This window comes from Dasypus novemcinctus, chromosome 26, assembly GCF_030445035.2.
Source record: "Dasypus novemcinctus isolate mDasNov1 chromosome 26, mDasNov1.1.hap2, whole genome shotgun sequence".
In the NCBI taxonomy this organism is placed as follows: Eukaryota; Metazoa; Chordata; class Mammalia; order Cingulata; family Dasypodidae; genus Dasypus; species Dasypus novemcinctus.
In genome coordinates this window covers 11,194,847-11,214,146 of record NC_080698.1, presented here as the reverse complement: position 1 = coordinate 11,214,146, position 19,300 = coordinate 11,194,847, and the positions used below count along the sequence as shown (strand labels likewise).

Sequence of the window (19,300 nt, the reverse complement as noted above, 5' to 3'; positions counted from 1 at the left end):
AATGGGGGCGGGGGGGGGGTACAGGACACCCTGGAATTGGGAGATTTTAGGATGCTTCCTTAGGGATTGGCCCCACCTACCTGACTTGGGGGCAGTGCCAGCTGACCCCAAGTGAGGAAATGACCTGAGCCCCATGTATCCTCAAGGTCAGCTTTAGGTGACATCAGCCTTGGCTTGCTACCAGACCTTGCAGTAGGTCTCCACCTGCCTCCTCTCAGGCCTGCCTGTAGACGCAGCTGGGAGAGTGAGCTCAGGGCTTCTGTTCCAGCAGGCAAGGCCCAGCCTCCCAGTACTGCCTCTACTTCCTATTGTCCCTCTCCTCACCTGTCCCCTGTCCCCTGTGGACATTCTGCCTACACTTCTCAGGTTCTGCTACAAGACAAGTTCTCTGCCAGGCCTAGCCCTTGGCTATCAGCCCAACTCCCAGTTAGGTGGTGGAAAGTTCAGGGACACAGGCTCCTGGGTCTGGGGAGCTGGTCTTTTGGAGACTTGAACCTGTCAAGTCCAGGGCAGGATCACTTTTTGCAGCCTGAACTTAGTCCCGTGGGGTACCTTCCCATCACTCCCACAAGATGCCAGGCAGAAAGGCCTGTCGTCTTCACCACCCTCCCCGCTCCCCAGCTGCCTGCCCCAGGATCGAGGCATCCCATCACCGGCCACCACTGTCCCAGTGTGGGGAAACTCCCTGTGCCTGCCTCAGCTGACCCCAAAGCTGGAAACAATGGGGGTCAGGGCAGTGCTTCCCCCCTCCCTTCTGCTGGGCTGTGGTCACTTCCTTCCTGTGGCTGCCTGAGGAAGTGTCCCTGCCCTGGGACAGGCTGGCCTGGTTTGTTTCCCCACGGGTCCCCACCCCTAGAGCTTCGAAGGCCTCTGTTCTTTGTGGAGCCAGGCCAGTGGCAAACAGACGCTGCACCCTCCCATGCCATGTACTGGATTCTTTTCATCCTTAGGGCCTGAGCCAACCTCAGTGCCCTTCTCCCAGCCCCCCACTCTCCCAGCCCTTTGCTAGAACAGTAGCCCTAGACATTGGGGAGGTTAGCCGCTGGCATGCTGGGGTAAGGCAGGAGGTCAGGGACATTTGAGGGTGTGGAAGGGGTGCGGCTGTGTCCACACCTCTAAAGGCATCTACCAGGAGCCTGCGTCAGCCCTCCCAGGGTTCCAGTGCATTACAGCCCCCCCTTCCTCAGGAACACACCCCTTCCTCACCCATGTTGTGAGGAGCCCCCTTTACAGCAGGCTCAGTGAAGCCCGCCCAGGACTGTGTTCCTGGGGAAGAGCACGCCCCCTTCCCCCACCCACACACAGTCACACTGTCCACTCTGTCACACTGGATGCTTCCGCTTCCAGAGGAAAAAAGCGGACTCAGCTGGTAGCACCCCCGACTCCCTCCCCAGGGCTGATCTCTTCTTTGGCACCTGTCCTAGGGAGCCATAAGCCAAGCACACTCTACCCCCCCCCCACCCCCCGCCAATCATCAGTTTCCCAAAAGCACCACACAGGGGCCACTTCACTCACACCCTTCACCCCAATGGAAGGTGGGGAACATAAGTGTCCCAGTGTTAAGGAAACTGTTGTCATGGGGGGAGGCTGGCACCTGAGCCTGGGCCCCTAGCCTTCCTGTCACCTGGTGTGGTGGTGGGGCCAGGGCCCAGTCAGGGGAAGGGTGGGGAGAACAGCCAGCCGGTCAGCGGGACATGCCAGGCGGGAGGGAAACAGGGTCATGACAGTCCCCTCCCCCGTGCCGGTTCCTGGCCCTTTCCTCCCGGAGGGGCAGCAGGAAGTCAGGAGAAAGGGCTGGGATGGGAGGCGGGAGCCGGTGGGAGGGGATGGGGTTTATCAAGTCGCCAGCAGACTGCCCAAAAGGCAGCAGCTGGCGCGAGTGGCCTGGCGGGAGAGGCTGACGGGGAAGGAGGGAGGCCGCCGACCGGCTGGGCCGCCGGGCTCCCACACAGGTGAGCCGGGCCGGGAAGGTGGGTCCGCGCTTCGGGAGGTGCGCCCGCCGCGGCCCGCTCCCAATCCTCCCGGGATCTCGAATGAGGAAGGGCTGGCGCACAGATTGGAACCTTGTAGGGAACTGAGCCCTGCACGGAGGGGCGGGTCAAGGAAAAGGCGAGCAGGGCTCCCACTAGGCTCGCCCCGTCCAGCTCCAAGCCTGCTCCCCGCGGGAGAGGCTTGCGGGGGCGAGTGGGCCCAGGAGGCCCCCGGGGAGCCCCTCGGGCCGTTTTTCTCTGCGGCCAGACCCGGAAATTCCCAAGAATGCAGCTCCTTGGAGTTGAGAGGGAGCTCTGGGGGCTCCCACGCCGCACCCCCAGAGGCTGGGCAGAAGGGGACAGAAGCCCAGGGCTTGACTGGTCCGAGTTGCGGGTGGGGAGCAGCCGGGCGCCCGCCCCCCAGTCCCCTCTGGGCCTCTCCGCCCCCAGCCGGCCACGCTGTGACCCGCGGGCCCAGGTTGCCAGGACAACCACCGACTCTCCTCCCAGCCCCGGAGGGAGACGAGGCGCAGGGGCTGGGCAGGGGGCGGGCCTTCCTCAGGCCTGGGCCGGGGGCAGAGGGGTCCCAATCCGGAGGGGGCGGGGGTCCGCCTGGTCGCGGCCCCTCTTTCCCCACCAAGGGGCCCCAGCGCTGAGGGCTACACTGGGGGTGCGGAGCGGGAGGGGCGGCAGCAGCGCCTCAGGGCCCAAAGCGCCCCCTCGCGGCCAGGGGGGACGCTGCCTGCCCTCCCCGGCGCCCCAGCGCCATCCGCTCCCCCCTGCCTGGCCCTTTAAGGGGCGGCGGCGCCGTGGAGGGGCGAGGATGTACCACCGGCCCCCGGCGGCGAGGGGAGGCTGGCGGACGGCCTAGCGCTCGCGGCGGCGACCCCGCGGGGAAGCCGGGGCTTGCGGGGCTCCGATGAGGGCCACGCCCCCCGGGGGAGGGCCTGGGGGCCCTGGAGGCCGGACCCCGGCGCCGGCAGGCGGGAGGTCCGCGCAGCCTCCAGGCCCGCGCCCGCCCCGCGCCCGCCCGCGCACGGCCTCCTTAAAGGGGCAGCGGCCCGGCGGTGGGCGGAGCCAGCGGAGGCGCCGAGTCGGGCCGAGCCGGGGCGAGCGGCTGGAGCGGGCCGGGCTGGGCCGGGGACGGCGGGGGCCATGGAGCGGGTCCTGGCGGCGCCGCGCGCGAGGTGAGGGCGGGCGCTGCGGGCCTCGGGGCTCGGCGCCCTCGGGCTGGGCCCGGAACACCGCCGGGGGCGCGCCCCGAGAGGTGACCCAGGGGCCCCACCCCCACCCCTCCCCACCCCCACCCGGCCGGGCTGTGGCCCCACGTGCAGGGCGGGTGGGGGGGGGGTCCCGCACACGGGCCGGGCGGCGGACGCTCTGCCCTAACCGGTCGGGCGGGCGCGCTCCCTCCCGGCGGAGGCGGAGGGATGGGCCGAGTGGCCGGCGGCGCTTTGTCCCGCCGGGCCGCCCCCGAGCTTGGGAGAGTGTCTGCGCACAAGACAAAGTCCTGACAGCCGCACTCTTCTGCGGGACGGGGTTCCCCCAGATGCCAGCTCCGCGGCTGGCTTCCCTCCAGCGTCCCTGCCCCTGCCGGAGCTGTGCCCTTCCGTACTTGAGTGCTATCTTCTCTCTAGAGCAGGGAGTCCTCACGGGGTGCAGGATGAGCCCCAGGCATTCGGGGCTCTCTGAAATCAAGTGCTGGGTGGTCCGCGGGCATGTGCATGTGCCTCTGGGCAGTGGGCCCACAGCCCAATTGGTCCAATTCTCTGAGGAGTTTCAGACCTAACAAAGGTCCCTGCCCAGGCACCTGCTCCGGGTCGAGCGGGCCACTCCTGGCAGTGAGACGGCAGGGAATTCCGCCTGCCCTTCTGAGGCCCCTGACCTTCCAGACCTCTTCCAGCCATGGATGGTCTGAACAGCCACGGGCACGGGTGCCCCCAGCAGCGCGGGCGCTGGGACTGTGGACGGGCTGGTGGTGGCCATCTGTAGGATTGTCTAGACTGACTTACTCTCCCCCACCTCTCTCCCAGTTCCTGAACTGGTGCCAGGCAGGTGACAGTCTTCCTGCAGCCCCCAGCATGCGGGCAGGCCCAGGCCCCGCCGTCACACTGGCCCTGGTGCTGGCGGTGGCATGGGCCACGGAGCTCAAGCCCACAGCGCCACCCATCTTCACAGGCCGGCCCTTCGTGGTAGCGTGGGACGTCCCCACCCAGGACTGTGGCCCACGCCTCAAAGTGCCGCTGGACCTGAAGGCCTTTGACGTGCAGGCCTCCCCCAATGAGGGTTTCGTGAACCAGAACATCACCATCTTCTACCGCGACCGGCTGGGCCTGTACCCGCGCTTCGACTCCGCCGGGCAGCCGGTGCACGGGGGCGTGCCGCAGAACGGCAGCCTCTGGGCCCACCTGAAGCTGCTGAAGAAGCACGTGGAGCACTACATTCGCACACGGGAGCCCGCGGGGCTGGCGGTCATTGACTGGGAGGACTGGCGGCCTGTGTGGGTCCGCAACTGGCAGGACAAGGACGTGTACCGCCGGTGGTCACGCCAGCTGGTGGCCAACCTCCACCCCGACTGGCCCCCGGAGCGCGTGGGCAAACAGGCGCAATATGAGTTCGAGTTTGCCGCGCGCCAGTTCATGCTGGAAACGCTGCGCTGGGTGAAGGCAGTGCGGCCTCGGCAGCTCTGGGGCTTCTACCTCTTCCCTGACTGCTACAATCACGATTACGTGCAGAACTGGGCCAGCTACACGGGCCGCTGCCCTGACGTGGAGGTCGCCCGCAACGACCAGCTGGCCTGGCTGTGGGCGGAGAGCTCGGCCCTCTTCCCCTCCGTCTACCTGGACGAGACGCTCGCCTCCTCTGCCCACGGCCGCAAGTTCGTCAGCTTCCGCGTCCGAGAGGCCCTCCGCGTGGCTCACACCCACCACGCCAACCACGCGCTCCCCGTCTACGTCTTTACGCGGCCCACCTACAGCCGCAAACTCACCGGGCTCAGCGAGGTATTTGCCTCCCAGGGCTGGGCCTTCCTTTTTTCTCCGGAACCATTGCAGGGTGCGGGCGGCCAAGAGGCCTCCCACCTAAGAGTGTACTGGCTCCTCCACGTCCGGTATCTCGTGATCTCTGCACCACGACCCAGCAATGCTGAGGAGCTTGCCCAAAGCTCAGCAAATCCAGGGCACGTGGGCCCAGGCATTCTGACTATGGAGTCCATCCCACTAGATGGATGCCCTAGGTCAAATGTGCCCTTGGCTTGGGAAAGGAGACCCAAAGTGGGGGGTGGAAATGGGCTTAAACATTTAAGTGAAAATTCCTTGCCTCCTTAAAAGGGAAGTGCAACAACTGTGTCCAGGCTGTTAACTGCCACAGGGAAACAAATACCTATTGGCCCCAAAATTTGGGGTATTTCCAAAGAAGCAAGAAATATTTTTATGGGACACCTTCTCGTTTGTAGATGTTGTCGCTCGTTCCACATGGAGACTCTGGCTGGGAGGAGGGGAGGGCTGAGCTGGGGGCTAAAGGGGTCAGCGCAGGCTGGGGGCTGCCCACCCTGTCTGCGCTTCTCCCCGTCCTCTCAGCCTCTCCCAGTGACCTTCCCCTTCCCGTACAGATGGACCTCATCTCCACTATTGGTGAGAGCGCGGCCCTGGGCGCGGCTGGCGTCATCCTCTGGGGCGACGCGGGGTACACCACGAGCACGGTAAGTGAAGCCCGCCTGGCTTGCCAGAGCTGAGCCTGCAGGAGCAGGCACGGTTTCCGGCCTCTGGCCGCCAACCTCAGGGTGAGCACGCCTAGTCTTGCCCCTTGTCTGTCTCCCACCTGAGACATCCCTGGTGCCAACAGAGAAGGAGGGCGCCTCCATCTCGCTCCCAGGAAAGGGTAAACACCGTCCTGAACACTGTTGAGTGCCACCTCTTCTGCCTGCCCAGCTGGGCTCCAGTCGCTTGCTTCTTGCCCCTCTCAGTAGGAGCAGGGACTCGAGGGCTCAGGCATGTGTGCTGGTAAGAGAAGGAATGATCACCCAGTATGGACACAAAGTTTCCATCGGGGCGGTGGGCTGGGGCAGCTGACCTTGACCGGTGCTTTCTGGCCTCTTCCCCCAGGAGACCTGCCAGTACCTCAAGGATTACCTGACGCGGCTGCTTGTCCCCTACGTGGTCAATGTGTCCTGGGCCGCCCAGTATTGCAGCCGGGCCCAGTGCCACAGCCACGGGCGCTGTGTGCGCCGTGACCCAGGTGCCAATGCCTTCCTGCACCTCAGCGCCAGCAGTTTCCGCCTAGTACCGGGCCATGCACCTGATGAACCCCAGCTGCGGCCCGAGGGGGAGCTCAGCTGGGCCGACCAAGACCATCTGCAGACGCACTTTCGCTGCCAGTGCTACTTGGGCTGGGGCGGGGAGCAATGCCAGTGGGACCGTCGGCGGGCTGCTGAGGGTGCCAGCGTGGCCTGGGCTGGACCCCACCTCCCTGGCCTGCTGGCTCTGGCAGCCCTGTCCCTCACCTGGTCCTTGTAGGCATCTCCCACCCAGCTGCCCAGCAAGCTGGTTCTGCCAGGCATGGAGAAGCCTGCAGTGGGTGGACAGATGGGTCTGGAGGGGCAGAGCTCCCAGGATGCCCAGCAAGGCATCCATACCAGCTCTCACCCCCCTGTTCTAAGGGGGAGGGACAGTCCCCTGGGAGGCCCCTTCTCTCCCTGATGGGGGGGGAGGGCATAGCTGGGCCGGGGAGGGCCTGACCCTACTCCCCTGCCCCTGGATAGTTTATTATTATTATTTTGGGGTCTCTTTTGTAAATTAAATATAAAACAAATGCTTCTCTACTTGGACTTTTTGCACCCAGACCAGGTCATGTGAGGGAGATTCCAGACTCTCCCACGAGGTTTGCGCTCAGCTCCCTCTCTGCCAGAGACCCTGTGCCAGGTCTAACATGCGTTTGCTGGGACTTGGGTCTGTGGGCCTAGAACTGCCCACTCTGGCTGTCCTGCTGGGAGCCCCTGGGAGAGGGGGGATCCACATTCCACCCCAGCAGCCAGGCCCTTGCCTTCTCCACATTGGCTGGAAGGGAGTTGGGCCCAGGGCTGTGAAAGAGATGGGGCTCGCGTGCTTCCGGCACTTGCCCCTGCGCTCCCAGCTGGGCAGTTGCCAGCCACCTTGCTTTACCTGCCCCGAGGAGAAAGGAGGAAGTAGATGTTTAGTTTTCCCCGGCTGGGCAAGTAGCCAGACCACCCTTCCTGCTGTTCCCACAGGCAAGCGCCACTCCCCTACTCTCCACTGCCAAGCACGGTGAACGCCAGCCACACACCTCGCCCCGCCTGGGTCACAGCCCTCCTCTGCATCTGGGGAGCCAGGCAGGGGCTCGGGATCTGACTCCTGAGGGTCAGTGCCTGTCCCATCACAGAGATGCCTGATTGGGGCGGGGGGCCTCCCGAAGCCGGGAGCAGGGACAGCCTCCAAGTCAGCTCTTCCCTGCCAAGGGAGGGCCTGGCCAGGCCTGGGATGTCCCGGGAGAAAGAAGCCCAGCGCTGACCGGCTTCTCCACCCGGGCCTCTGGAGGAAGAGGGTAGGTCTCAGCCATCAGAACCCAAGCCCAGGGACCCTGTGTCTGTCGGTAGTGACTCAGCCCTGGTCCTGCCCGCAGGAGACTCCCTGGCTATGGGGAGAAACACCTGAGTGGTGAGGGCAGCCCCCACCACCAGGGCTCGGGACGGTGCCCCCGAGAGAAGCCCACCGGGGAGGGTGGTGTGGTCGAGAAAGTGGCTCCCTGGAGAAGCCAGCCCTGCTCGGGTTCTAGCAGGTGGCCCCTCACCCTTCTGGCTGTGGATGGGCAGAGAAGCAGGGGGGTGGTGAGGGCTGGGCAGGCAGCGCCATCACACGTGGTGGCGGAGGTGAGGCCATGTGGGGCGAGGCTGGCAGGAGAGACACGGTGAGACGGAGCCCAAGGAGAGAGAAGCCGTGACCTGCCCGCCTGCACCTGTACCCTGCCATCTCAGGGGTGGACCAGACACACCTGTGACTTCTCACACAGCTGGAACCTCACAGGCAGCTGTGCCCTCTTCCCACATGCACCCGTAGCCACCCTATGTGCCAAGCTGTGACCCCGCCATCCACACACACAGATTACCCTCCCCAAACATCTGTGACTACCTCCCCTACACAGCTGTGACCTGCACCCACCCAGCTGTGACCCTCCGTGCAAACCCGTGGCCACCAGGAAGAGCTGGAAGCCAGCCTTGGGGAGAGTGCAACTCAGGGACACCCAGAGCTGTCCTGCCGGGGAGCCAAAGAGGAGATGGGCCGAACCTTCCAGCTGGACTGACCCCAGACACACGTGCCCCTTGTACCCATCCGCCCAGACCAGCCCCGCAGGAGCAGACCCCTGGGCAGGGCCCTGTGGTGGGCGAGGACTTCAGGAAGGAACCCCTAGCCTCTTCCCACTGCCCCACCACGAGAGCTTCTCCCCTGGACAGAGGCCAGTGGAAGGCCGGGCTGCTGGTTGCCAGGGCAGGACCAACAGCAGCGCTAGGTTTCTGGGGCCACAGGAGGTGGCATGGCGCCCTGGAGAGAGGGGCTGGGACCACACTGATGCTCTCCTGTCCCCACAGCCCTCAGGAATTATACCAAGCCCTCTGGGCCTCCATGGTCCTCACTGGGACCCTTTCTGAACAGGATCAGCAGCCACCACCCCAGTGGCTAGACGCTGTGCCCGGGCCACCACCGCTGTGCCCAGCACCCTGGGCCCTCCTCCCCTCTAGGCCCCCAGCATCTCCAGCCAGCCTAGCCCCACACCAGGGGAGTCACTGCCTCAGCTCACGCTCGGCGGCAGACCCAGGCAGCACGTCCTCCAGAGCAGGACGTGGCGTCCCCTGCACCCCACCCTGGCAAGAAGCCAGCCTGGGCTGGGCACCTGGCTGGTCTCAGTCGCCAGCCTCTGAATCAGTGTCCAGATGAAACCACAGAAGAATGAACAAGCATGCGGTTACCGATACACTCGTGTTCACATCCAGGGTCATGCAAACACAGGGTCCACAGTCAGTCACAGACAGCAGGGCCTCACGCACAGCCAGCGCCAGGCCCCGGGGCCCACACGCGTGCGTTTAGGTGCCACTGGAGTTTGTGCAGAGGCCAGATGTTCACTAACCAGGGATTCCCAAAGGCACAATCACTGACCTGGCACTTACACAACGGGGACAACACAGCCCTGACTTCACGAGCACAAGGCCTTTCAGAAACAGGCCCTGGACGCAGGGGCTGGCTTACCCACTAGGCACAGAAGGCACAGGCCGGGGCCCACGGCAACTTCTAGGGGCCCACGGCAATGTTTTACTATTAGTTTTTATTATGACCATTAGAAAAATACATAATAACATATAATAATGAATTCAGTCTGCCTTAATATTCATCTTTATGCCAACATAGTCATAAAATACACTTTAATACATTTTTCATGGGGAGCAGGTGTAGCTCAAGTGGTTGAGCACCTGCTTCCCATGTACAAGGTCCCAGGTTCAATACCTCCCAAAAACGAAACAAAAAACTACTTTCACTGGGGATATCGAGTGTGTCCTGGGTTCAATCCCTGGTACCTCTTTTGTTTTGTTTTTTTCCTTAAGAGGGAAGGGCCACAAAGGTGAATGCCCTAATAAGGCTGTGCCGAAAGTACACACCCTCCCTGTGTACACAACTCCAGGACAGCCGACTCCAGGACTACGGCAAGGCCTGCCCGGCTAGATGTGCCACCCAGGCAGCCCCCTGCGCCTCGCAGAGCCCCGCGCTAGTGCCGACAGGGTGAGAGGGGCCACCCCCAGCCTCTCCACCCCCCCACCTAGGGTACTTTACCGGGGCACAGAGGTGGCCTGCTGCCTGGCCTGGAACCTGACCCAGGGCCCGCCCCTCAGCCCGCCCCCAGACTGGGAGGAGTGTCCCCCTACAAAAGCTCAGCTTTTCCAGCCACAGCTTCTTCCTCTGAGAGTCTCCTGTGCAGCTGGGGCCAGAGCTGAGGAACAGAATCTGGCCGGGTCCTGCCCAAGCCCCTACCCTGGGGTCAGGAGGTTTGGAGGACGAGGCCCTTCAGCTCTGAGGTCAGCAGGGACAAGGGGACAGGCTGGCGGGTGGACAGGAGGCCTGCGCTGGCCTACCCTTGGTCTCCGAGCGGCCCCTCCTCCAATGGCTGGCCTGAACTCCTGGCGGAAGGGTCAGGAAAGGCCCCCGCCGGTCATCTCAGCCTAGGGGCCACGGGCCTGGCTCCCAGCTGCCCTTTCCAGAACAGAACAGCCTCTGAGGCCCTTGGGGCAGAGGGCATGGGTGGGCTGAGGCCAGGACAAGGCCAGGGGTAGGGCTCCCCTCCACACTGCTCTTCTGTCCTCTGCCCGATCCGGGCCCTGCAAGTCCATGTTTACCTGAAACGAACGCAGGGGCCGGTGCATGAGCGAGGGCTTGGACTGCCTGCCCCGTGCAGGGGTCAGCGTGTTCCCGGCCCTGCTCTCAGCTCTGCCTCCCTGACCAGGTTCTCCTAGACCTGCCCCGTGCCATGGCAGCTCACTGGTGGCTCATCTGTGCCCTCTTCCTGACCTCGTTCAGCACAGCCCAAGGCTCCAGGGGCCCCGTGCTACCCAACCAGCCCTTCATCACCGTCTGGAACGCAAACACCCAGTGGTGCCTTGAGAGGCATGGGGTGGACGTGGATGTCAGCGTCTTTGACGTGGTGACCAACCCAGGGCAGACCTTCCACGGCCCTGACATGACCATTTTCTACAGCAACCAACTGGGCACCTACCCTTACTACACGGCTGCTGGGGAGCCTGTGTTTGGGGGTCTGCCCCAGAATGCCAGCCTGGACACCCACCTGGCCCACGCATTCCAGGACATACTGGCCGCCATGCCTTCTCCTGCCTTTTCGGGGCTGGCAGTCATTGACTGGGAGGCATGGCGCCCACGCTGGGCCTTCAACTGGGATGCCAAGGACATTTATCGGCAGCGCTCTCGGGCGCTGATTCAGGCGCAGCACCCTGACTGGCCGGCTTCTTGGGTGGAGGCAGCGGCCCAGGACCAGTTCCAGAGGGCTGCACAGGCCTGGATGGCAGGCACTCTCCAACTGGGGCGGGCACTACGGCCTCGTGGCCTCTGGGGCTTCTACGGCTTCCCCGACTGCTATAACCATGACTTTCTCAGCCCCAACTACACGGGCCAGTGCCCACCAGGCATCCTTACCCAGAACGACCAGCTGGGGTGGCTGTGGCGCCAGAGCCGTGCCCTCTACCCCAGCATCTACGTGCCTGCTGCTCTGGAGGGCACGGGAAAGGTGCAGGTGTATGTGCAGCACCGTGTGGCTGAGGCTTTCCGTGTGGCCTCGCGTGCTAGAGACCCTGGCCTGCCGGTGCTACCCTACGCCCAGATCTTCTACGACATGACAAACCGTTTCCTGCCCCTGGTGAGTCTTCTTCTGAGAGCTGGCCTACCTTGCCGCTGCCAGGTCTAGTGTCTAGTGCCAGGGACTGTACAGCTTCACAGCATGCCCAGCTCTGTGCTAGGCATTGGCTATGCAGCACCAGAAAGCTGTGGTGTGGGGGCGTTGAGCTATCTGTCCCATCCAGTGGTGTTGCAGCGATCTACTGTGGGGAGGGAAGGAGGCCCCACTGAGCCGTGCTGTCCCCTTTCCCAGGAGGAGCTGGAGCACAGCCTGGGGGAGAGTGCGGCCCAGGGAGCAGCAGGAGTGGTGCTCTGGGTGAGCTGGGAGAACACAAGAAGCAAGGTGAGCTCAGCCCCGGGGCTTGGGGGGCCAGCGGGGCGCCCTGGGCTGCCCGGGGAGATCCTACCCACTCTTTCCACCCCAGCAGTCCTGGCTGGCCAGCAGGTGAGTGCCTCAGCGCCCTGGGTGGGCCTGTGCTTGAGAGGGGTGTCCCTGACACCCTCCCCTCTCCACCCAGGAATCATGCCAGGCCATCAAGGAGTATGTGGACACCACATTGGGGCCCTTCATCCTGAATGTGACCAGTGGGGCTCGCCTCTGCAGTCAAGCCTTATGCTCTGGGCATGGCCGCTGTGCCCGCCGCTCCAGCCACGCCAAGGCCCTCCTCACCCTCAGCGCCGCCAGTTTCTCCATCCAGTTCATGCCTGGTAGCAGGCTGCTGACGCTGCAGGGTGCCCTGTCACTTGAGGATCGAGTGAGGATGGCTGCGGAGTTCAAATGTCACTGCTACCGTGGCTGGAGGGGAACTCGGTGTGAGCAGCAGGGCATGTGATGACTGACCACAGAGATGTCACAGTCAGGAGAACACTCAGCCACGCCACCGGCATATGCCCCGCACACAGGCAGGCTCACAGCATGGAACAGTCGCGTAAGGAGGTGGGGCCAAGAGCAACAGGGCCGGCTCCACGTCTTCAGGCTCCGCCCAGCACCCTCCCGGACTGCTCCAGGGACACTGAGCCAGGCTTTACACTGCAGCAGCCACAAGAGCTGACGTTCACTGGGCGCCTACTCTCTGCTAAGCGCGGTGCTAAGCATTTTAGCAAGGAGGCTACGAATAAATTGAGGAGCAAAGTACAGGGAGGGAACTTTGCCCGAGGTGGCACAGCCAGGAAGGAAGGGAAGAAGCTGAACTCGAACCCAGGCTGCTTTCCCGAGGCTGAGTGCTCGAGTTCCTACTGTGTACTGATGGTGAGCAGCCCCGCACAGTCCCACAAATAAAGCAGATATGATTCTTCGAGAGCTGTTTATTGAGCCCCTGAAACGTGCAGGCCCTGGGGTTCAGAGGGCAGTTAAGGTTCCCTCTCGCCCCAGTCTGGCGTCTGTCCGAGGGCTGCAGCTTCCCGGGTGGGGCTCAAATTTCGGGAGGAGGCGTCACCTGGCAGCGCCCACCCCGGGGTGGGGCGGGAGCGCGGCAGAAGCTGAGGCAAAGCTGAGAAAGCTGAGAGGAGGTGGAGCCTGCCCGGGCCGGGGCGGGGCCGGGGCGGGGCCAATGCCGGTCGAGCGGCGACGCGCAGGGCGGGGCAGGGCCTCCGCGGAGCCGAGCTGAGGCGGGCCCTAAGCGGAGACGCACGGAGGCAGAGGCGGGCCTGGGGGAGGCGGGGCCATCGGGGGCGGGGCCTGCGCTGAGGCGGGGCTGTGACGCACAACAAGCCGGGCTTAGCAGGCGGGGGCGGGGCCACGGCGGAGGAGGAGCCTGTGCCGAGTGAGAGTTATGACGCGGGGGCGGGGCTTGGCCGCGCCGGGAGGTCCTGAGGACCGCAGTCGTCCGCCCGGGTCGCGCCGGCTGCAGTGTGTCCTCCGCGCCGCTGGGGACCGCTGGAGTCCGAGCTGGGGAAGAGCGAGGTTCCCGAGCCGAGCGGCGCGAGGACACGGCGCATCCCGGAGCCCGGCGTCAACATGTCAGTACTGCCCCCTCCCCACGCGCGGCGCGTCTGTCCCCGCCGTCCCCCACGATTCCCGTCGGCGCTGTGTGTGCCGTCCCCAAGTGCCCATGCCACCCCGCCCGCCTTCCCCGCGTGGCCTGTTCGCGCCCAGGTCTTGCCGGGCCACACCCACCCCCAGAGCCAAACTCCCTTAGCCTCATCCCTGGAAATTCCGCTGCCAGTGATCCACTCGCAGGGAGGGGGAAACCGAGGCACAGGAGAAGCGGTGTATCTCCTCTTGAGGACGCGGGGACTCGGCCCCGCCCATAGGGGGTGGGGTCACACTGACCAGGTTAAGCCGCGGTGAGGTCGGGGGCTCTCCTAGCCCAGGGCTTCGGCTGCTGCGGTGGCGCTGCTGCAGGTGAGGGGCCTGTAGCCCTCTGAGGGGGGTGTGGTGCGAGGGGAAGGGGCTGCCTGTTACTGACCACGGCTGAATTGGCCTCAAGCTCCAGGGGATCCTTCTGGGGGTGGGGTGGGGAAGGGGAACCAGGACTTCCTCTCTCTAGAGACTAGTAAAAGGGTGGGTCATAGCTGCCGCGCACCCCCAGAAATCCCTCAGCAGAGACCCTCCTGCCAGCAGGGCCTGGGGCGGAGTGGGCAAGCAATGGCGCCTGGGCACCAGGCAGTCTGGGCCCCCAGCTCAGTGGCCGTTGGACACCCAGTGGATGTGGAAGGAAGCTGTGGCCTTATCTACGAAACTCAAGGCAATGGGGAACCAGGCCTGCAGGAGCCACTCTGCTGGGTGGCTGTGGGCCAGGTTCTGTGCTGGTGCTGCTGGGGGCCCCATCTGGGGGGACACTCAGGTCCACACCCAAACTGTTGTGAGCTGGGCAGAGTTGGGGAGAAAGCTGTAGGCTCTTTGCCCCAGGCAGGGAAAGCAGTCCAGGTAGGGGAAAGTTGATCCTGGTGGGTGGGGGTGTCAGCCCCAGAGCAGGCTAGGCAGTAGGCATGGCCCAGGTGGTCAAAAAGGCAGGGAGCCAGAGAGCAGATGTAGCTCAAGTGGTTGAGCGCCTGTTTCCATGTACAAGGTCCTGGGTTCAATCCCCTGTACCTCCTTTAAAAGAAAAAAAAAAGGCAGGGAGCTGGAGGAAAATTGGAGTGCAGGGAGAAGGAAGAGACGGGGAGAATGTCAGGGCACAGCTGTGCATCCCCTGAAAGAAGCCTCGGGCAGGTTTAAGCAGAGGGATCATGGGGTCTGGTTTGCATATTCTGGCCTATGGCCGGTCAGCCACAGTAGTAGACAGTGGGAGGGCGGGCAAGGAGCCTGGGTCAGCTGTCTCAGCGCAGCAAGGTCCTGGGGAGGACAAAGTTGTAGCCAGAGCAGGCTGGGGCCAGGACTCTTGGGTTCTGCCGCAGCCTTCTGCAACTCACCATCGCCTTCGATCTCTGTCCGGTGTGGAGCAGGATATCCTGGACCCATCCCTCTGCTCTCCACTGAGTCAGTTACCCCCAGGTATAGGAGGGTGGGCCTCCTTCAGGTCACCTGTGCCATCAGGTGAGTGTGGGGACAAGTACAGCCCGCCACACTGTACACCCTTCCCTACCCTGACCTTGCCCACCCCCCTGGCATGGCCCAGCATGGGCTCTTGTCCACAGGAGGAGAGGAGCCCTTGTGGTCTGAGAAGATGCCACTGCCTGGACTGTGGCCTTGACCCCCAGCTTGGCACTGAGCCACCTGCAGCCTAGCAGATGACCTTGGCTTCCAGCCTGGCTCAGCTAAGCCTGGATCCTACGTCCAGGGGAGAGCTGACTCTGAGCTCCAGCCTGGCCCAGCTGACCTTGATCCCAAACTCTGCACACCAGACAGAGCTGATCCCACGTCCCGGCCCAGCCAAGCTGACCCTGGATCCTGCATGCCAGCCAGAATTGATCCTGAGATCTCACCTGGCCAAACTGACCCTGGATCCCGCACACCAGCCAGAGCTGACCCTGAGCCCTAGGCTAGCTGAGCTGAGGCTGGGTCCCACTGGTCATCCAGAGATGACCCTCAGTCTTGGCCGGGCTGTGCCTACCCTAGAAGCCACACACCGGCCAGAGGAGACCCCAGTCCCCAGTCTGACTGGGCTGACCCTGGAGCCTGTACACTGCCGGCCTGAGCTCCTGGACGCCTGTGCTGACCTCATCAATGAGCAGTGGCCTCGCAGCCGTGCCTCCCGCCTGCACTCCCTGGGCCAGTCCTCGGATGCCTTCCCTCTCTGTTTGATGCTGCTGAGCCCCCGCCCCACACCTGAGGCAGCCCCGGTCGTGGTAGGCCATGCCCGTCTGTCACGAGTGCTGGACCAGCCCCGAAGCCTCCTGGTGGAGACAGTGGTGGTGGCCCGGGCCCTGCGGGGCCGTGGCTTTGGCCGCCGCCTCATGGAGGGCCTGGAGCTCTTTGCCCAGGCCCGGGGCTTCTGCCGGCTGCATCTCTCCACCCATGACCAGCTGCACTTCTACGCCCACTTGGGCTACCAGCTCGGCGAGCCCGTGCAGGGCCTGGTCTTCACTAGCCGACGGCTGCCCACCACCCTGCTTGGTGCCTTCCCCAGGGCCACCTCTCCCCAGCCGCCCTGCAAGGCCTCCGGCCTGAGTGCCCCGGCTCCCCCAAGAACCCCCCAGCGACCCCCACTGCCACCGCCTCCTCCCCTGCCTGAGCCCCTGGCCACCCCACCTCCACCCACGGCAGGACCCCCTCCCCAGGGCCTGCTGGAAACGCGATACCGAGACCTGAGAGGCCGCCCCGTCTTCTGGATGGAGAAGGACATCTGAGAGCTGCTTAGGGCAAGGCACTGTCTTCTGGGTCAATGCCAGGACTACTAGCCTCAACCCACTGGCCGTCTCGGCCCCTGGCGCCTAGGGGGGCCTTAGCCGGGCATGTTTCCTGAGGACCAGTGGGGCCAGGAGGTGCCTCCGTGACTCTGAGCCACGTGGCTGAATAAAGGCTTCTGTTGGGTGTGGCTGTGACTCTTTATTTGTTGGCCCTCACCCTCGCCTCCCAGCCTTGTCTCAGGACCCTGTCCCTGCACGAGCCCCCAGATCCACCTGCCACCCTGGATGGAGGGGCACCTGCTCTGTGTTCCTCCCAGCCTGCCAGGCCCAAGAGACAGGCAGCAGAGTGGCTGTTTGCTTCCCTGTTCCCTCACGCATCACCGTTTGCTGAGCACCTCCTGTGTCGGGCCCCAGGCTGGGCACAGGCAACAGGGAACAAGGCAGACAGGGTCCTGACCCAAGGAGACAGACAGACAAGGAGACGGACAGGCATGCAGCGGCTGGATCCATGCTGGGACGGGGAGGAACAGAGGCTACGGGAGCCCACGGACCCTCCTTCCACCCAGGGACTTAGAAGCCCTCTCGGAGGAGGTCATGTCACAGCAGAGCCCTGAGTGCTGAGTAGGAACCAGCCGGGCAAGAAGGTAGAGGCTGTGTCCCCGGGGCAGGGGACAGACGGGCAGAAGAGAGGGGACTTGTCTGCGGGCACGGCGGTGCCGTGGCAGAGGTGGGGAACATGGGATGTGGCTGCTCCAGGCCTGGGGGACTCCTTGGGGACCATGCTCTCCCCAGCACCTCATAGGAAGGGACTGGGGGGAAGTACGGCTGTGGCTGAGGACTCTAAACTCATACCCCTCTCTCCTGCAGGTTTCCCTTCCTGGAGCACGACCATGCAGCTCAGCCCAGCTCTGGTGCTGGGAATAACCCTGTGCGTGGGTTGTGGCCAGCCCCCACCACGGACCCCTGAGCACCCCTTCTTGGTGCTATGGAATGTACCCTCGGCACGTTGTCAGGCTCGCTTCGGCGTGCACCTGCCACTCCAGGCCCTGGGCATCATAACTAACCGCAGCCAGCGTTTCCGTGGCCAGAACATCACCATCTTCTACAAAAACCGGCTCGGCCTTTATCCCTACTTTGGGCCCAGGGGCACGGCTCACCACGGGGGCATCCCCCAGGCTGTGCCCGTTGACCGCCACCTGCTGCGGGCTGCCTGCCAGATTCACCACCGCCTAGGCCCAGGCTTCACAGGCCTGGCGGTGCTCGACTGGGAAGAATGGTCTCCACTCTGGGCTGGGAACTGGGGCCGCCGCCGGGCCTATCAAGCAGCCTCGTGGGCTTGGGCACGGCAGGCGTTCCCCGACCTGGATCCCCGGGAGCAGCTCCACGAGGCCAGAGCTGGCTTTGAGCTGGCAGCCCGTGCGCTGATGGAGGGCACGCTGTGGCTGGGCCGGACGCTGCAGCCCCACGGGCTCTGGGGCTTCTATCGCTTCCCAGCCTGTGGCAACGGCTGGCACCGAAGAGTCTCCAACTACACAGGCCGCTGCCACGCAGCCACTCTCGCCCGCAACACCCGGCTGCATTGGCTCTGGGCGGCCTCCAGTGCCCTCTTCCCCAGCATCTACCTCCCGCCCAGGCTGCCGGCCGCCTACCACCAGATCTTTGTCCAGCACCGCCTGCAGGAGGCCTTCCGTGTGGCCCGCACTGGGCACCCACATCCCCTGCCCGTGCTGGCCTACGCCCGCCTCACACACCGGAGCTCCGGGAGGTTCCTGTCCCACGTGAGTGGCAGCTGAGGCCTAGGGGTCTGAGTGGATGGTGTCATCCCAGGAAGGTCTGGAGAAACCTTGCCCAGGGGTACCTGCGGGGGAGGCACTGCCCTGAGGTGTCTGACAGGGGAGGCACGGTTCTGCGCTGGAGGATCCTGGTGGGGAAAGGCAAAGTCCAGCCTTCGGAGCTGTTCTCTAAGTTGAGGGCCTAAGAGGCCACTCAGAGGCTCAGTGCCAGGGGCCCTACCTTGGAGGTGGAATCACATCTTGGCAGTGAACCAGGGGAGCTTCTGGAAGGTAGAGGGGGGCCCTGGTGGAGCTGGCCAGTCTGGACCTGGCTGAGCAGCTCTCTGCCTACAGGATGACCTCGTACAGACCATGGGTGTGAGTGCAGCCCTGGGGGCTGCTGGCGTGGTGCTCTGGGGAGACCTGAGTTTCTCCAGCTCTGAGGTGAGCATTGCCCCCTGCAGCCTGCCACACAGCCCATGCTAGGGTCCTGGGGTGGGGAAAGTGCAGGGGTCCCGGGCCACGGAGCAGAAGCATTGGCACAGGCCTCCCCTTCTCCTCAGAAAGAGTGCTGGCATCTCCATGACTACCTGGTGGGCATCCTGGGGCCCTATGTGACCAACGTGACCAGGGCAGCCATGGCCTGCAGTCTCCAGCGGTGCCACGGCCATGGGCGCTGTGCCCGGAGAGACCCAGGACAGCTGGAGGCCTTCCTGCACCTGCAACCAGATGGCAGCCCTGGAGCTTGGGAATCCTTCAGCTGCCGCTGTTACTGGGGGTGGGCTGGCCCTAGCTGCCAGGAGCCCAGACCTAGGCCGGAGGAGGCCGCGTAAAGCCAGGCGTCGCCTGCCCTTGGCCTATCACTCCTGTGCCCCACTGCCACCTGCCCCGCCCAGCCCACCCCTGCGCTATTCAGCTCACAGTCAACCCTCCCCCACACGCGGGCAACTTCTGTCTAGATCCTTCCGGGAGTAGCAGAGGGTGGAGGAAACGCTTCCACGAGATTACCTGATGCCCCAAGCTGAGGAAGCAGCCCCAGCAAGTGCCAGGGTTGCAGCTGGTTAGGGTTGCCAGGCCAGACTCTGTTCCTGTACCTGACTGGGCCCGTGGGGAGGTCACAGGAAACCTGTCCAGAGGCGGGAGGCCCAAGATCTTGGCCGAGCTCTGGGCCTGTGAGGCTGTCTGTACTCTGCTTTCATCATAAACTCACTTCTTCCACTGGCTGTGGTTTGGCTCTTCCCCTTTTCCTACCAAGCCCCATGCTCCCTCCACGGTCGCGGACCGGGTGGTTCTGTAGGCGCCATCGCGGGTGCCTGGTCGCCAAGTGCCCAGAGATGCCGATCCTGACGAGGGGCGCGGGGGTGGCCCTGAGTTTCTCAGATAATCACCGTGCACGTGTGGCGCCGGAGGGCTGGGGGGGGGG

The 19,300-nt window shown here is 64.3% G+C and overlaps 3 protein-coding genes across 7 annotated transcripts; all 3 read left to right on the top strand.

The window, feature by feature from the left end:
- The first annotated feature begins 1,824 nt into the window (after positions 1-1,824).
- Positions 1,825-6,789, top strand: HYAL2 (hyaluronidase 2). Of its 2 annotated transcripts, none has more exons than XM_004451803.4 (4): positions 1,825-1,952; positions 4,004-4,972; positions 5,581-5,670; positions 6,074-6,789. In XM_004451803.4, exons 2-4 carry the CDS (start codon positions 4,052-4,054, stop codon positions 6,482-6,484), a joined length of 1,422 nt encoding a protein of 473 aa, XP_004451860.1. In that variant the 5' UTR covers positions 1,825-1,952; positions 4,004-4,051; the 3' UTR covers positions 6,485-6,789. The 2 variants fall into 2 exon arrangements, with proteins under 2 accessions (XP_004451860.1, XP_004451861.1); XM_004451804.4 differs by lacking the exon at positions 1,825-1,952 and adding an exon at positions 3,053-3,157.
- A 2,865-nt stretch (positions 6,790-9,654) lies between these two features.
- HYAL1 (hyaluronidase 1) lies at positions 9,655-12,672 on the top strand. Its single transcript, XM_058288357.2, has 4 exons — positions 9,655-10,047; positions 10,473-11,396; positions 11,628-11,717; positions 11,893-12,672. The coding sequence occupies exons 2-4, from the start codon at positions 10,497-10,499 to the stop codon at positions 12,205-12,207; spliced, it is 1,305 nt and encodes a 434-aa protein (XP_058144340.1). The 5' UTR covers positions 9,655-10,047; positions 10,473-10,496; the 3' UTR covers positions 12,208-12,672.
- Positions 12,673-13,138: 466 nt separating this feature from the next.
- Positions 13,139-19,100, top strand: HYAL3 (hyaluronidase 3). 4 transcript variants are annotated; one of them, XM_071212077.1, is made up of 5 exons: positions 13,309-13,718; positions 14,954-16,749; positions 16,973-17,883; positions 18,232-18,321; positions 18,441-19,100. In XM_071212077.1, the coding sequence occupies exons 3-5, from the start codon at positions 16,996-16,998 to the stop codon at positions 18,708-18,710; spliced, it is 1,248 nt and encodes a 415-aa protein (XP_071068178.1). In that variant the 5' UTR covers positions 13,309-13,718; positions 14,954-16,749; positions 16,973-16,995; the 3' UTR covers positions 18,711-19,100. The 4 variants fall into 4 exon arrangements, with proteins under 4 accessions (XP_004451864.1, XP_023442693.1, XP_071068179.1 ...); XM_004451807.4 differs by lacking the exon at positions 14,954-16,749 and having other exon boundaries at positions 13,139-13,333; XM_023586925.3 differs by lacking the exon at positions 14,954-16,749 and having other exon boundaries at positions 13,139-13,333; positions 18,445-18,643.
- Positions 19,101-19,300: the final 200 nt, after the last annotated feature.

Excerpts from the sequence above, each read along its gene's own strand:
- HYAL3 (XM_004451807.4), top strand. The coding sequence starts at position 13,147 with ATGACGCGGGGGCGGGGCTTGGCCGCGCCGGGAGGTCCTGAGGACCGC. Across the intron at positions 13,334-16,972 it reads CCGGAGCCCGGCGTCAACAT|GTTTCCCTTCCTGGAGCACG; the intron begins GTCAGTACTGCC and ends TCTCTCCTGCAG. Across the intron at positions 18,322-18,440 it reads TGAGTTTCTCCAGCTCTGAG|AAAGAGTGCTGGCATCTCCA; the intron begins GTGAGCATTGCC and ends CCTTCTCCTCAG.
- HYAL1 (XM_058288357.2), top strand. The coding sequence starts at position 10,497 with ATGGCAGCTCACTGGTGGCTCATCTGTGCCCTCTTCCTGACCTCGTTC. Across the intron at positions 11,397-11,627 it reads CAAACCGTTTCCTGCCCCTG|GAGGAGCTGGAGCACAGCCT; the intron begins GTGAGTCTTCTT and ends CCCCTTTCCCAG. Across the intron at positions 11,718-11,892 it reads GGGAGAACACAAGAAGCAAG|GAATCATGCCAGGCCATCAA; the intron begins GTGAGCTCAGCC and ends CTCTCCACCCAG.
- HYAL2 (XM_004451803.4), top strand. The coding sequence starts at position 4,052 with ATGCGGGCAGGCCCAGGCCCCGCCGTCACACTGGCCCTGGTGCTGGCG. Across the intron at positions 4,973-5,580 it reads AACTCACCGGGCTCAGCGAG|ATGGACCTCATCTCCACTAT; the intron begins GTATTTGCCTCC and ends CTTCCCGTACAG. Across the intron at positions 5,671-6,073 it reads CGGGGTACACCACGAGCACG|GAGACCTGCCAGTACCTCAA; the intron begins GTAAGTGAAGCC and ends CTCTTCCCCCAG.